Here is a 15800-nt window from a genome sequence, read left to right as displayed (position 1 = left end):
CAATTGGGATATATTGGAAAGAGTACAATTCAGTTCAGCGTAAAAGCAAACATCATAAAAGTACAGCAACACTTAAGGCCACATTTTGTGCTAAATATATGTCTGTATTTTTTTTATTTAATTTATTTTTGTGTGTAATAAATACATTATTATTTTATTGTACTTAAATACAATTCGGGTATGCAGAGACCACGGAATTCCACCTGACATACGTACCACCGCTTTCGTTTCTTTCACTCTCAAAAGTAATTACATACGTAATTATATAAAAATAATTACAGAATCATGGTCTGAATCTTTAAAGTTTTCGTTACGATGTCACTAGCACCCTGTGTACCTGTTTTTTGTGTCTTGTTATTTCATAATGTATGCACTTATTAATTATTGGGGTGTGTCTTGGAATCCATACATACACATACCTAAGATCACGCCTATTTCCCGTTGGAGGCTGACACCACGGGATTTTCATACATTTCTTTTTATATAATTATATATTTTTTACCTACGTATATTTCTTATTATCTTATTATAATAATATTGTCTTCGCACTTTAAAATATTTGGACATCTATCACAATGTAAATGCGAATGTCATCAATTGTATGTCTCGTGGCCAGATCATAGAATTGATCATTTGAAATAGAACAACATTCGTTGGCCACATCATGATGTAGTTTGGCCAGATCAATGAACACAAAACGTTTAACGATATGACCAACGAAATGCACGATTACTTCATGATATGGCCAAACGTTGGCAAACATATCGTAAAATTTGTAACATTATCCACCGATAGTGGCGCTGGCGTCGATTACATTTAAAACTTGATTGATATTATAATCGATGAATCAATGTTATTGTTCAATTTTCCATATCGAATAGGTACATAATTTTGAACCTAAGAAATTAATCGACTATTCGCATTTTTATTACACCACATAGCATGGACACCGCCTACTTTAACGATATGGACAAACGTTGATTGCTATATCATTAAACGTTGACGTTTCAACAATATGGCCAGCTTAAGTTGGCCATTTCATGAAATATGACCATTTCATGAAATGGTCGACCACATCATGAAATGATCAATTTTACGATCTGGCCACGGCATATGCACTAAACCGTATTGCATGCCGTGGGCACACTGGCACACTGCCTAGCTCGGGCACCAGTCTGCCACAACTGAACATTAAGTTAATAGTTTTATATTTGCCATTGTCATCTACTTATATTGTCTTATCCTTATGTTGAGTTGTGGTGCGAAATAAAGATTTTTATTATTATTTATAATTACTACGATCCTGCCCGACACACCACCTGCACTTGGAATAGGTCGAATAACTTACCAAGGTTATCAGCTCGGTAGAGCGGAAAGGTGGCAATCCATAGCACAGCGAGCAGTCCTGTTTTCCCCGACATGTCTGATACTCATGCGCACACTTCACTTAACACTCCGACTCGATGCATCGCGACGTTTTCAACTCCATCGCCCCTGATATATACGAACTCATATTGCCCCTTTGAAAGACGTAGCAATCTGAAACAAGAAAGTTTTCCATTCGTTATTCATCTTTCACTTGAAATTTGAAGTTTCCTATAGGTAAAATAACATACGATTCTTATAGAGTTATATTTACTTTTTTGCTCTCTATCAACAGAACCATAGTTTCTTATAGTACTTTTTCATTTACTATGTAATATATGAGTTGCGTACACCATCAATAACATAAATGATACCACTGATACTTAGTTATTAAGTTCTTTTTAAAATCAAAGAATTGGCCTGTGATAGACACGAATCGAGAATGCTACACTGACAAGAAATATTTTTTCCGTGATTTAGTTGGATAAGTATGATGGAAGTAAAGTTTTGCATGGTAATAATTCAAAGTATGTACTACATACTTAATGTACAAAGGGTAATAAACAATAGGTGGTCACGAGTTGTTACAAACTGGTATCCCATATATAACACACGCAGACGAGGTAGACCATTGAAGAGATGGGATGATGAGTTACCCAAGTTGCAGGTAGTTTCTGGTCTAGATTAGCAAGGGACAGGACCACGTGGAAGAACCTGGAGGAGGCTTTTACCGCACAGGCGGCCCTTCTTCTTTTTTTTTCTTATGGGTTGTGAGGTGAGTTACCAACCTCATCAACCCTGGTATCAGGGTTGTTATTGAGCCGCCAAAGGTCCCTGACATGACTCATAATAATGACTGTTTACTTAGGTGGCCCTTACTAACAATACTAACACAGAACTAAGATAAGAACTTCTAATAAAATTATCAAATAAAGTAAAAATATTATATTTGTTACCATTTAAGGGAAATAAAAAGCTTTTTTATTATTTTTATTTATTTATAGTACTTAATATTGCCCCGTTGCCCTTTTTATCTGTACAGCAAAGGCTTTGTACTAATAGGAAGACACTGGTGCTAATTCCTGTAAACACCATCTAATTTTATTTTAAGTTATATCTGTCATTTTCTTATCCGCCGAAAAGGAAAGGGACGGGTAAACGTTAAGCATAAAATTTATGGAACACACGTCAATTTTAAGCACAAATCTAAAACAACCGTCTACCATATTGACCAATAACTCGACAGAATTATGTTGACAGCACACGTCAAACGGTTTGCATACCAGCGAGCTACCTTTTTGATTCCCCCGGGTTAGTCATTCATTTACTCATTCTTCCTAAAATTAAAAGCTGTCAATCATGCGTCCCTTTCCTTTTTCGGTGGATAAGAAAATGACAGGTACAACTTAAAGTAGAATTAAGAGGAGTCTGCAGGAATCGGGGCCACTATCTTAACTTAAACATCAGGTAAATTATGTAACATCTGTACCTGCACAGAAGTTTGGAAACTTAAACAAGATCACAAATTGTGTAACTATTCTAGCCAAACTGGTAACAAGAATTAGAAACAGACTGATAGTCTTAATATTGGAACATTATTATATGTAGGAACGGAACGACATTGGGATGACATATTACGAGTATGTGCGAGTGAATCAGAGGATAAAAGCGTAAAGAATGAAAGGGAAAAAAATATATTGGAAGAGAAGATGTGTTAAGATAGCATTAGGATGGTTTACTGTAAAGGAGTATTTTCAAAAATAAAGAGATTCTAACTAATTGAGAACCTCTTCCTTTTTTGAAGTCGTTTAAAAAGCTCATTTTCATGAAGATTACGACCCCATATAAAATTACAAACGTCTTATGTGTTTGATACACATTAATAATTTATTGTAATTGTAAAAAAATAAAAAAAAGAAATATAAAAAGTAGAAGAAGGAAAGGAAGAATCGTAGAGATACATACATAAACTCACGCCTATTGCCCAACGGGGTAAGCAGAGACTATAAAATTCCATTTGCTTCGATCCTGACACACTTCTCTTGCTTCCTCCACATTCATCAATCGCTTCATACACACACGCCGGTTCGGAGTAGATCGTATTAAACCTTCTCTAAGGACATCTCCAATAGTCGTAATACACCCTGAAAATAGCCCAGCTTGATGACAAAAAGGGAAACACACACGTATAAGCTTTCTCCTGTTCTTCTCACGACATGTCTGTAATATTATGTGGGGTCGTAATCTGATTAGTCGGAGTCGGTGCTTAGACGTGTGCTTCATGTACGGCTCATGTATGATGACTAGGTAGGATAGAAACTCGACATTAAAATGACATTAAACGCCCGAGTTTGGACTAGTTTGATTTATCTTAATGAACACTCTGGCCCTATGTGGTTGGTATTCAGCGTCTAATGATGACAAGGTGATCATAGTATAGGGATTCGGTATTAAAACGACGCAAGAGTATGCCAGAGTTTGGACTAGTTTGATTTGTCTTGATGAACACTCTGGCCCAGTAGCTGTTGGTTGACATTCAGAGTCTGATAATGACCAGATGGGACTTTTACGGAACCCTCCGTGCCCGAGTCGGACTCACACTTCAAAAATACCAAACGCCAAACGCTTTTTATGGCTTTTTTAATAGACACATATCTTCTACTCCTCTTTTTCTATCATGTGGTGTCAGGGTTATTATTGAGTTGCCAAAGGCCCCTGACGTGACTCAAGTAACGACTACGCACTTAAATCAGTAAGTAGTAACTGGGACCAACGGCTTAACGTGCCTTCCGAAGCACGGATCTTACTTCTAGACAATCAGGTGATCAGCCTGCAAAATTAGGGATCACAAAGTGATTTTTTTGATTTGTTCCTACCGGGATTCGAACAAACGACATAAGTATCTAACTATAATTAAATAATGTAAGTAGGTATAGAGTTCTTATGTGAATTAATGACGACAGATGCTTAGCTTATCTGATAGGATTGGACTGTCTTATGCTGATTTGGTTTCTAAAAACCCAGAAGGCTTCCAATATTACTCGTATAACGATTACTACCCGGGATCTCCAAACGAGAGTGACCCACGCTCTAACCACGACTGTTCTAACAGGGATGGATAAGCAGCATTTAGGACATTCTAATTTTTTTCATCTCGTACTATGGAACGAAAATAAAAAAATTCATCATAATACCCTCTCAATAAACGGAGAATGTAAAACGCCATAAACATGTTAACTAATATTTATTTTTCCTTTCACAAACAACACAGCATGATTTTTTTAACTCTACGATTCCAATAAAGCTTTTTTGAAGTTTTTCATGCGAATTACAGTGTACAGAGCTTCACAATATAGTAAGCAAATCAAAGTCAAACTCTGCTGGCGGTTCACAATCCTGTTAACACAAAAAGTAGGTCAATTGACTCCCTTGCCAACGAAAAGGCGTTTGAATTTGATCAACGAACTCAAACGTTGCATAACCATAAGGGAGAATTCTGTTGACATTTCACTCTAGGTTCTACAGCAAAGTCAATTCATGTGGAATTTAGTTATTTTGATTGTCAATTGAAAATTGCTGGACTCGGAGTGAGTATAAGAATATAACGCTTTCAGCTCTATGTCTTCCCGGCTTTGTTATAAAAGGTAACTTAATCATTCCAACATTATAAGTAAATAAAATAATAATATAATTATTTAAATGGGTAAATCACCTATCAATTCAAGTTCGTCATTTCTGTCTTAGGACCTTAAAAGTATCAAAGGAAGCTAGTGATAGACAAATTCTCTCTAAGTTTTATTAAGACTAAGAGGTTTATTTTCGGAGTAAAGACTGCTAATAAAACAAAAACGACGAAAATAGTACTTACTTACTTATAATTATTATACAATAAAATACGAAACAGAATGGCTAAGGAATTCCTTTATGTCACCCGATGGAAATTAATTACGAAATAGTAATTGAAGGCGGAAAACGGGGGGGTGAAAAAGCCCACATCGGAGCAATTCGTCTAAAAAAACAATATTACTATTTGACATTTGTTTGCATTGCGCACTTAATTTTATATGCGCAAGTAACAATTTAAGCAATAGAAATGAACCAGTTTTCCGGGTAATTGACTAGTAATGATAAAGTCTTTGAAGTTTCGACGCAAATAAGGCAGAAATTTGCTCAAACCCTGGTTTGCAGGGAGTGATACTGAGTGTGAAAACATAAACAAGGAAAAGTTGGAAAAGCCCCACTATTCCGCACTACTTAGTTCCCCGCCCATTTCGACAGCCCACTGAAAGCGAGAAAACATAGAATAACATCACAAATTGTAAAATGCACTAACTCAAGAAAATATATTTTTCTGATTAAAAAAAAATTACACTTACCTACTTTTTTGAGTTATTTTTGTTTTTTTTTTCTTCTTATTTAAGACTTTAATATGTATAAGTACTGTTGGGTAGTAGTTGGTACGAATTTTTTCCTCCTTTAATTACTATATATTATTATTCCGCATTTACTTAACTTTTTTTTTATCTGAAAATGGGATTTTCTTTATTTCCCTTAACATTATCCTTTGAACAATTATACCAAAATTTGTCATTTCTTGGGTTGCATCCTTTCTTGGTGACCTACTGACGCGGGCAGTAAATCTCTCCATCTCCATTCCGATGTAAAGGAATCTAACAGAAATAAAACAATGGATTTTAAGACGACATTCTTTGATGAAAAAATTTATTGTAACATTAAACCGTCCGCGAATATAAAACGTGGCTGCGGCTTTAGTGATTGCCTTCATTTATTCTGACTTGCATTAAGACGAAAACAGCGGGCAATTGCGACAATGATGAGTTTGCTATGGGTTCCGTATCTTTGCAATGAGGTACTCGTATAACAGAAAATTGAATTCTAAAGAGAGTGTAGCATAGCGCTTGCTGACTGAAGTCAGTAATTGCACATAACATAATATAAGCTCACGATTATAATCCAAATACAATACAATATATCCCAACGAACTAAATCATGCAATAAATCTCTTTTGATTTTGATTTTTGAACTAAGTACCTACCTACACTTCACCGAGCTTTGGGTTTTACAGACGAACTGCAAGTTGTGAACGGCAGAGGCTACTTCAGCCGTCGCCACCTGGGTAGTCAATGCGTCGCCGGCTGCCGCCGATGGGTAGCGACGTTTACAGTTGCGGCGTGTTTCGTCCGCCATTTTGTCATTTGTCAGTTGCCTCTCGGCGGCAGCCGTCGACGCATTGACGGCGACGTCTGAAGTAGCCTCTGCCGTTCACAACTTGCAGTTCGTCTGTAAGAACCCTTAGGTGGTGAGCCGTATCGCCGTCTGTAATGTTGAAACTAACTGTATCTTTTCATACCTTAAAGAGATGTCATTACGCTGTGAAACAGCGTCACCGCTTCGTCGGAGCTCCGTTCTACATATACCTAAATAACAGAGACATGCCAAACCACTCAGTATGAATTTAGCAATCTGTTTCAACCAAGCGACGAAGCGGTAACACGTGTGCAATTTTGCATAGAAGGCACGCAAACCATATCAGGAGATTTTAGCTTTAGTTCGAGGCCATTATGTAATAATTGTGGCATTATGGAACTGATAATTGTGGAATTTATTATGAAACACGCAAACCTTTGTCACATAAAGATTTCTGTCACTAGAAAAAATTAAAGTGACATCCTCCTTCTTGTATGACATTATTTATTTACATAATTCTATAACAATATCTGTACAGGTATACCTGTAACATAAACGTGAAATTTAATATTTTATAAAAAAAAGTATAGATAAAATATATAGTACCCACTGAAATAATTTAGAGACAGTTCTGTGAATTTCGCCACCGAACAACAACATACATAAACTCACGCCTATTTCCCACCGGGATAAGGAGAGACTATGGAAATCCATTTGCTTCGATCCAGACACACTTGTCTTGCTTCCACCACGTTCATCAATCGTTTCATACGCGCACGCCGTTTCAGAGTAGATCGTACTAAACCTTATCTAAGGATATCTCCGATTTTGTCAATGTACGTCCTTCTAGGTCTTCATTAACTTTCGCTTTATATACCGCTTTAGTAATCCTATTATTTTGTAAAATTGATTAAAAAAGATAAAATACGTTAGATACTTACAGGAAGAAATGTTCCAGCGTTCCATTCAACTGTGACATAAAATGCGAAATAAATAAGGCAGAACGCAACTCTATTCCTTCGAGACCCTGAAAAAGTGTGCGCCTCTTATACTTAGAGGGGGAAATTAACGTCTCCTTCCTTAAGGAAACACTGATTTTGTTTTCCGACAGAAGCTGCCAGACGTCTAATTACTTGTATTATTCTCATGAATTAACCTGAGGCCTAAATTCGCTTTGGATTTAAATCTTTTTACAAAGAATTGTTCTATCTTATTTATAAAGGTGTTCTTTTAAGAAATTTTAAGACGATAAGGTGAATAAATAAATGTAGTTATCATTTAAGAAGTTTACACACAAAGTTAGTAATATAAAGTAACAATATATCTCTATAATATTCGTTTCTTTTGTGATTAAATTATATCATTTCTTATCTTTGTAAATATTATATCTAAAAACAAATGTGATTTGAGAACACTCGTGGGTATCACAATCATCAAATAACTAAGTACTTAAATTAATTAAACCGATTTCAAAATGTGTCTCATAAAAAGTAAAAAAATAAATAAAGAAAAAGAAAAAAAAAGAAATAATAATAATATAAGGTTTAATATACAACATCGAAATAAGTCAACAAAATTATGAATGACTGGATGCAAACAGTGTATCGTACAGTTTAAAGTTTAGAAGTGAAGTCTGGCAACATTCCAGCCCAGTTTAAACGAGTAATTATGAATGTTATTAACAGTATACAACGACAAAAGCATGCCTGGTTAATTAGCATTTTGATTTAGTTTTTGCAACTCAGCGTTTTGTTTCACATTCCAGAATTCAATTTGTTAACCGCTTATGTTCGCAATATAACGAATTATCAAATGAATATTTGCATTTTGGATTTACTTAACTATATTTTTTAAATTGGTATTCGACAGAAACCATTGTGTGTGGTTAGCGGTTTATGGAATTTGTATAATTTTGATATTTTGAAGTGATTTTAGGTCTGTTCACTGACCTAAAATCACTGTTATTTCAGATCAGTGTTAGTTGGAATAGTTGTTCATTAGTTAAGTACATAACCGGAAATAATTATGTTAAGTATGAACATAAAATAATGATTATGATAACAATTTGTGCTAATTACATGGAAGGATGGTGTACTAGATAAAGTGACAACCGCCGTAAGGTGCCTGGCAGCGGCTGGAGTAGAAAAGTCGAGGATCGAGTTCAGTGGCGTGCCATAGAAGAGACCTATGTCCAGCAGTGGATGAGCATTGGCTGTTGATGCTGATGTTGATGATGATGTAATTACAAAACTAAGGAGACAAACGCAAAATACGTAAAACAAAGAAGAGCAAGCAATAAGACTTTTATCTTAATTTGTATTCGTCGGAGAACAGGCAGCGCCTTAAAATGGTAACAGAAAAGGTAAATTGACGGACAGATGTCACGGCTAACAGGACTTCAGTTTAGAGAACTAATGACAACGCGTCTGAGTAGAAGCCTGTGGTCCACTTCGACACTGGCAGAATGGATTGCCATAATACAAAAAAAAGAAACCGTTGTACGTGTAGGTTAGATGCTTTGTGGAAGAAGTCGATGGAAAATACAATGCGGGCAGGAAGACGTGGAGAGCTATCTATACAGGTACTATCATATTATCATGGTTTTTTGTTCTTATCTGAAGCAAATATAAAAAAAAAACAAGAATATTGACTACGATAACCAGGAGGCAGAAATTCACAATCACAAATATCTATTCACATCCCCAAATAGCCCATGCCATCCTATTCGCTTCATTACCAAAATATAATAATTTATCACTATGATGGAGTATGAAAGCAGGGAACATCGGAAAACCGGATAAAACTTGTAAACACTTGCCCTCGTAAGTGGAGGACGATAGCGACAATTCGTCAAGAAGACAAATCGTCAAAGAAATTAATAGTTCTTAGTTCATTGTCATGTGTCATCGGCACTTCCGATAAATCGGTCGAACTAACAAATGATGGTCAAAGAAATATTGTTTCTGATGCACCACTATAGATATATTGGCATCCAAGATGTGACTCAGACGATCCACTTTACTTATCTCATACTGTCACACCGAAGTTATACCCAAAACTTACATCATGGGAAGTTCCAAATTATTTGATGCATCAAGTCAGATTATGGTCAAATATATTGTGAAAAAACCTAAAAAAATCGATATTTATTTTGCTATTGTCGTGATCTGGAAGATAAATAGAGTACAACAGCATAACCAGTTATATAATATTGTTGTTTCGAAGAGAAATAACCTATTAAGAAATTAAATATTATTTACTTAAAGATTATTAGATACAAGAACTCCAAAGTGAAAGTAATAAATTCTGTACTTGAACATACTCTTGCTAGTTCTAGAGTTCTGTAATTTCCGGGAAATAAGAGAGTAAGACGATTCCCACACAACGCAATTCGCACGCCCATTTGCGGCAGGTTTTGGCGAGACTTGGCCGCGCGGATGGTTATCGACAAGGACAAAACATATAAGTATCGAACATACCGTAACTGACAGTGATCTGCCAGGTAAGGCGGGCGGTTCGTCGTATGCTAAGCACAGCTAACTAGGCGGTATTGGTGCGCTGTCGTAGTTTTATTCAGAAAAATATCCGCTCTTTTTGTTACTAAAAGTTGTCATGGTAGCCAAGGAAACTCTGTAACCAGGAAAGTAATATGTTCATTAATAATGTGTAAATATACTACCTACACTTATTGTTGGATGTAAGCCAAAAGGTTCTTCAAAAAATCGGACTACAAAATGCAAAGCGTACTCAACCACGCAGCACAGGCGGCGGAAGTTCACATTATTTATGAAACTTGGCGAAAATTTGCAAAGCCTTAGCAATTATTTTTATGCAAATTTGTGACCCGATTTCTAAGGAATCCCTCGAGAGTAAAACTTAAGTGAAAAGAAGAAAGCGCCTCGCCTAGAGCGGCTTAAGGCTCAATTAAATGTTAAGAATGTCAAGGTTAGATCTTTTATTTTTATACTCTAGTGAGTTCTTTAATAAACAAGAATTCTATCAAGTTCGATGGTACTACGTATGTGATTCCTGGTCGATTTCTACGATACATACCTACTTATAACTGGAATGATCAACAACATGAAACGGTTTTCATTTACATAACATAACATAAACAGCCTACATACGTCCCTCTGCTGGACACAGGCCTCCCCTCAATCAACCGGAGGGGTATGGAGCATAATCCACCTCGCTACTCCAATGCGGGTTAGTGGAGGTGTTTTTACGGCTAATAGCCGGGACCAACGGCTTAACGTGTCCTCCGAAGTACAGAATCATCTTACTTTTTCAGACAATCAGGTGATTCAAGGTGATTTCATTTATTAAGAAAAATCTATATAAAAAAACTAAGACTTATGATATCCGGAAGTTTTAACATTTGTTTAGCGAGCTATTTCGGTCGGAAAACAAACCTTGAGATTTATAGGTAATTAGGTACTTTTAATTAACTTGTACTAACGTTTAACATAGAAAAGTATCAAAATACTATTTATATAAGGTTCACAACATTATGTACTTAAAATAATCTTATATTTTAAACCCGACATACGATGTCTTGTCCAAATTGTAAGTAATCATCGCGAAGTTAGGTACTTTGCTCTCAAATAATAAATAACAATTATTATTTAACAAATTATTACTTATATTCATGTATTACATTTAATTTTATATAAAGCAAGGAAATAAATACCTACAACAAGAAAAAAACATTTGTACGGTTTAGTATTTACATCACTATCTAGTGCTGATATCTCTAGTCCGTTTATAGTCATCAAAGCTGGTCCGCATTCAGTTGTTTTCTGACGTCATGTGGTTACCTACACTAGTACTGATTACAGGCATTGTGTATGATATACTGGTTTCTCGAAAACCCAGTTCCCGGATTCCGGATAGATGTAATATTCATGTTATAGCTCTCCCTGCTACCTTCTGTCTGTGTTTTCACTTTAAAATTCTAAAGTTATATACTTATATTCCTACATAAAGCTTTACACTTTAACGCCGCGTTTTTATTGAAAAATATTCCACACAATCTCATCTAATGGCACAGAATAAATATAATACTACGTATAGAATGGCAACTCTGTGCTCCCCACCAGCGCCTGCGCTAGGTTTGCCTCACCCCCTCTCGATCTTACTTTAGACGTCACACACACAGATGCGCGTAAAACGAGGTGTTTTGTATGAAGCGTCCAGGGTGTGGATTTACGGCAAAGTCAATTCATGTAGAATTTTATTGTTTTGATTCTTAATTGAAAAATGCGCTTTATACTAGACAGGGAGTGAATATAAGTATAGAACAGTACTGATAGTAAGTAAAGATGTGGTCTAAGCAGTGTTGTGCCGTTCCCGGCAGTAAAAAGGTGGAAAAGAGCTTCATTTAAAAAAAGCTTTACTTTTTAGCCTTCAGGCAGGTAGGATCGGAGTACAAGAAAAAATCGCGGCAAGTGCCCTTACTACGACTACTAAACATGATACATAGTAAAGATAATATGAAAGACACTCTTTGTCTTCACTTATCACTATGCAACACATAAATGCTGTATTATGATTGTCTGTTGTCCAAAATAAAATTAAAAAAAAAACAGAGTTTTTAAAATACCAACAGCTTTGGAAAAAAATCCCGGGGCACAACGCAGCGGGCCCAAGTGAATTTGGAACATGTTCTTCTCTCTTCTTCTGTCGCGTGGGTTGTGAGGTGGAGTACCAAACCCATCAACCCCGGTGTCAGGGTTACTATTGAGCCGCCAAAGGCCATTCGGAACATGTTTCATAGCTAAAACATATGATGAGATAATTGACAAAGTTCCGTCCAAAGTTACTAGGCTTTACAGAATCTATCATGTAGATCGTAATAGTACTTAATAGTATAAATTGTAGTTAGAATACTTATAGATGTATAATCTAATAGTTAAGTTAGTAGAATTTAATATCCAAAGGCGAACCAATTCCAATTTGAAGTTTTAAACTTTAGATTTAGTATCGATTAGTAATATTAGAACCTTTACACGTGAACCTTGGAAGCATAAACTTAAATTTTAATTAAGTCTGGCAGACGTAGTCTTTAAATAGGTATATTTATTTTATATATTACTTAATTTTATAAAATTATTAAATATTATTAAAGCCTCTACATTTAACATGTCGTAAAAAGTCATCATCCCCTTTTACTGATACTTACCTTAGTTTTTTTTTTTTTTTTCAAATTATGCTAATAAATAATTATTATTGGTTATTATTGAGCCACCAAAGGTCCTCAGAGGCCTGACAGCAAGGCTCATGTAACGATTACTCACTTACATAAGTAAGTAGTAACCGCGACCAACGGCGTAATGTGCCTTCCGAAACACGGATCATCTTACTTTCGGACAACCAGGTGATCATCAGTCTGTAATATACGTAAGTAATAATATTTATTTATAAATTGTACCAAAATAGAAACTAATTCACGATTTAAGAAAACACAGTCTGAATTTTAAGTTAATAAGTATTCCTTACACCATTTTCTTTTAAATCTCGTGAATATTGTTATATTCCCTTCACACAGGTATTAAGTGTGCGTTTGTAGATATATACATAACAATTATTTGATTAAAACTATTATTCATAATAAGCCATACATCCACCCTTTGCACTCCAGATGCTTTAACCCTTACCGACCAATTTCATCTCTTGCTTTAGCAACACGTATTAGGTATAACTTAAAAAATACTTTATTTATTATATAAGTACTTACTTACACAACTTTTATTAAGCACATACTTAATAGTACACCAATACAATAATATAATATACTTAATGAAAAAACATTTTCTGAACGCAAAACTTACCGAAAGCTTTAAAAATAAATAATCCTCAGTCACAACACAAGAAATCCAGTATCCTGAAATCAACCCTTAGAACTTTGTCACGTACACTTTAACGAACGGTAATATAATAGCGGTCACTCGCGAGCATGTTGCGAAATTCGAAAGTCGTAGTTCGAAAGACAAATGTCGAACACGCCACCACGTCTGACGGTGGCGAAGGCGCGCGGGCGACTGACATTCAGAATGATTCAGATCTGAGAGCTTTCAGAATTCAGATTCACCCTAGTGCGCAGGACGGCTCGTGTCTAAGATTCTATTTTTAAATTCACATCTTTATATAGAAGTTTGGAATATGCAGCCAGTTATTTCATTTGGCGTAGGTACTTAATTGCTTTTTTTTATGTGGCATGATTTATAGGTATACAGTTTTGCGTCGGAGCTTTCAATTTCAAAACATTTAAGGTGATTGCCTTACATATAGGTCATTGTTGTTATTTATACTTAATAGTATTTTTTAAAGATAGTCAGTAGTTTATGAAAAATACGTCTCATTAATATTACGTCATTAAAATCATAACATAACATACATAACTTATCTAAGTATATACATCCCACTGTTGGGCACAGGCCTTTCCTCAATCAACTGGAGAGGGTAAGGAGGTATTTGGGCTAGTAGCCGGTCTATCGTGACTTCTGAAGTACAGATTTATCTATATTTTTCTGACAATCAGATAATACAGCCTGCAATGTAGGCAAAGGACAGAGTCACAAATTGATTTCGATAATGTCACCACAGGGAATCTAGCCTCGACGCTCTAACCACTAAACCAAAATTGTATTAACTATCACGATAAATGCAAATATCTTTAGAGCCGTGGTAGCCCAGTTAGTAGAACGCTTGCCTCTCACTTTGAGGTCGCAAGTTCAAATCCAGCACAGGCCTTAAACAATGATTGTCGAATTTTGTTTTCGAACTAATGTTCGGATCATAAATGATTATCACGTGCTAAGCGGTGAAGGAAAACATCGTGAGGAAACCACATTCCCGAGAATGCATTATCGTCGGAGGTATATGACCTTAACTGTATTAGGCTGGTTTTCTCTTCGCTGGTGAGAGGGTCAGTTAGTCGCTTCTGTAAAAAACCGGACCTGTCAAATCTTTAGGTAAGGTAAGCGGACTCTGTGAAAAATGGGATAATGCTAGGGAGATGATAAATACAAACTTCTTTACACATAAGTAACTTACATATAAATAACATAACTATACTAACATACTTCTACTAAGTATGCTAAGTACAAGTAGTAGTAAGTAGTAGTATATACTAAGTATATTAACATCTTATACCCGGTTACTAATTACTGATGTAAGTAAGTAGTCGTTACATGAGCCATGTCAGGGGCCTTTGGCGGCTCAATAGTAACCCTGACACCAGCCTCGATGAGGTTGGTACTCCACCTCACAATCTAACGATAGAAGAAAAACATTTTATAAATAAGTATACAGGGTGTTAGTGACATCGTAACGAAAACTTTGTGGGGTGATTAAAAGCCGTCGCAAAAGTATGGAATTGAAAATAATTAAAAAAGAAACAAAAAATTTCAGGAATATTCAGACAGAAAATTCCACTTGATATCAACTCAGAATCATGGTCTGAACCATTCCCCTCAGTATTCGTTACGGTGTCACTAACACCCATACCTACTTGTATGGCTACCGTATGTACTTGTGTGGGGTGTAAGTGACATCATAACGAATACTGAGGGGGATGATTCAGATGATTATTCTGAGTTAATATCAAGTGGAATTTTTCATTGCAAAAGTATAGAATTAAAAATAATTTAAAAAAACTAAAAAAAACATGAATTTTGCGACGAAAAATTCCACTTGATATTAACTCAGAATTATGGCCTGAATCATCCCCCTGAGTATTCGTTACGATGTCACTAACACCCTGTATAGTCCACAGCGTATTTTACCAATAACTACATCACAATAATACATTACGTGCACATACCAAAATAACAACCTAGATATTTGTTAAAAGAAGTTCTACAGAAAAACAAATTGAAAGGTATTTCTTTTACGCTAAACGTTTACGACAGCCACTTAATTAAATTGAAAACAGGTTTTCAATTTGAATACAAAACTTGTAATAATAAACAAGATTTTCAGAGTTTCTTTTTTCATATTTGTAGCTGACACTAGAGTAACTTACAAGAAATCAGTTTACAAAAGTCACAATTTACTTACGAAATATTCACATGCAATTTTTAGTTTAACCGCTGTGAAGCGTCGTAACTTCGGCTTTAGATTAAATAACAAATAAGTTGAACTTTTATCTTTTGATTTATAGTTGCGAATAACTTTTATAAAGTGCGTCTAGGGATCGTTTGAAGTTTTGTTTGTTTTCTTTTACA

General features: G+C 35.5%; 1 protein-coding gene across 2 annotated transcripts in view; it reads right to left on the bottom strand.

The window, feature by feature from the left end:
• LOC126368908 (uncharacterized) overlaps positions 1 to 13600 on the bottom strand; it is a 105706-nt gene extending 92106 nt beyond the window's left edge. The window contains exons 1-2 of one of the 2 annotated variants that reach the window (XM_050013142.1): positions 13404 to 13600; positions 1349 to 1539 (exon numbers count right to left, since the gene is read on the bottom strand). In XM_050013142.1, coding sequence (XP_049869099.1) covers positions 1349 to 1421 — 73 coding nt within the window. In that variant the 5' untranslated portion in view covers positions 1422 to 1539; positions 13404 to 13600. Of the gene's footprint in view, positions 1 to 1348; positions 1540 to 10052; positions 10134 to 13403 lie in introns of those variants that run through there. The other variant, XM_050013143.1, reaches the window with a different exon arrangement.
• Between the last annotated feature and the right edge of the window lie 2200 nt (positions 13601 to 15800).

The sequence above is a fragment of the Pectinophora gossypiella genome, chromosome 8 (assembly GCF_024362695.1).
Source record: "Pectinophora gossypiella chromosome 8, ilPecGoss1.1, whole genome shotgun sequence".
Classification (NCBI taxonomy): Eukaryota; Metazoa; Arthropoda; class Insecta; order Lepidoptera; family Gelechiidae; genus Pectinophora; species Pectinophora gossypiella.
This window is presented reverse-complemented; position numbering and strand designations above follow the sequence as displayed.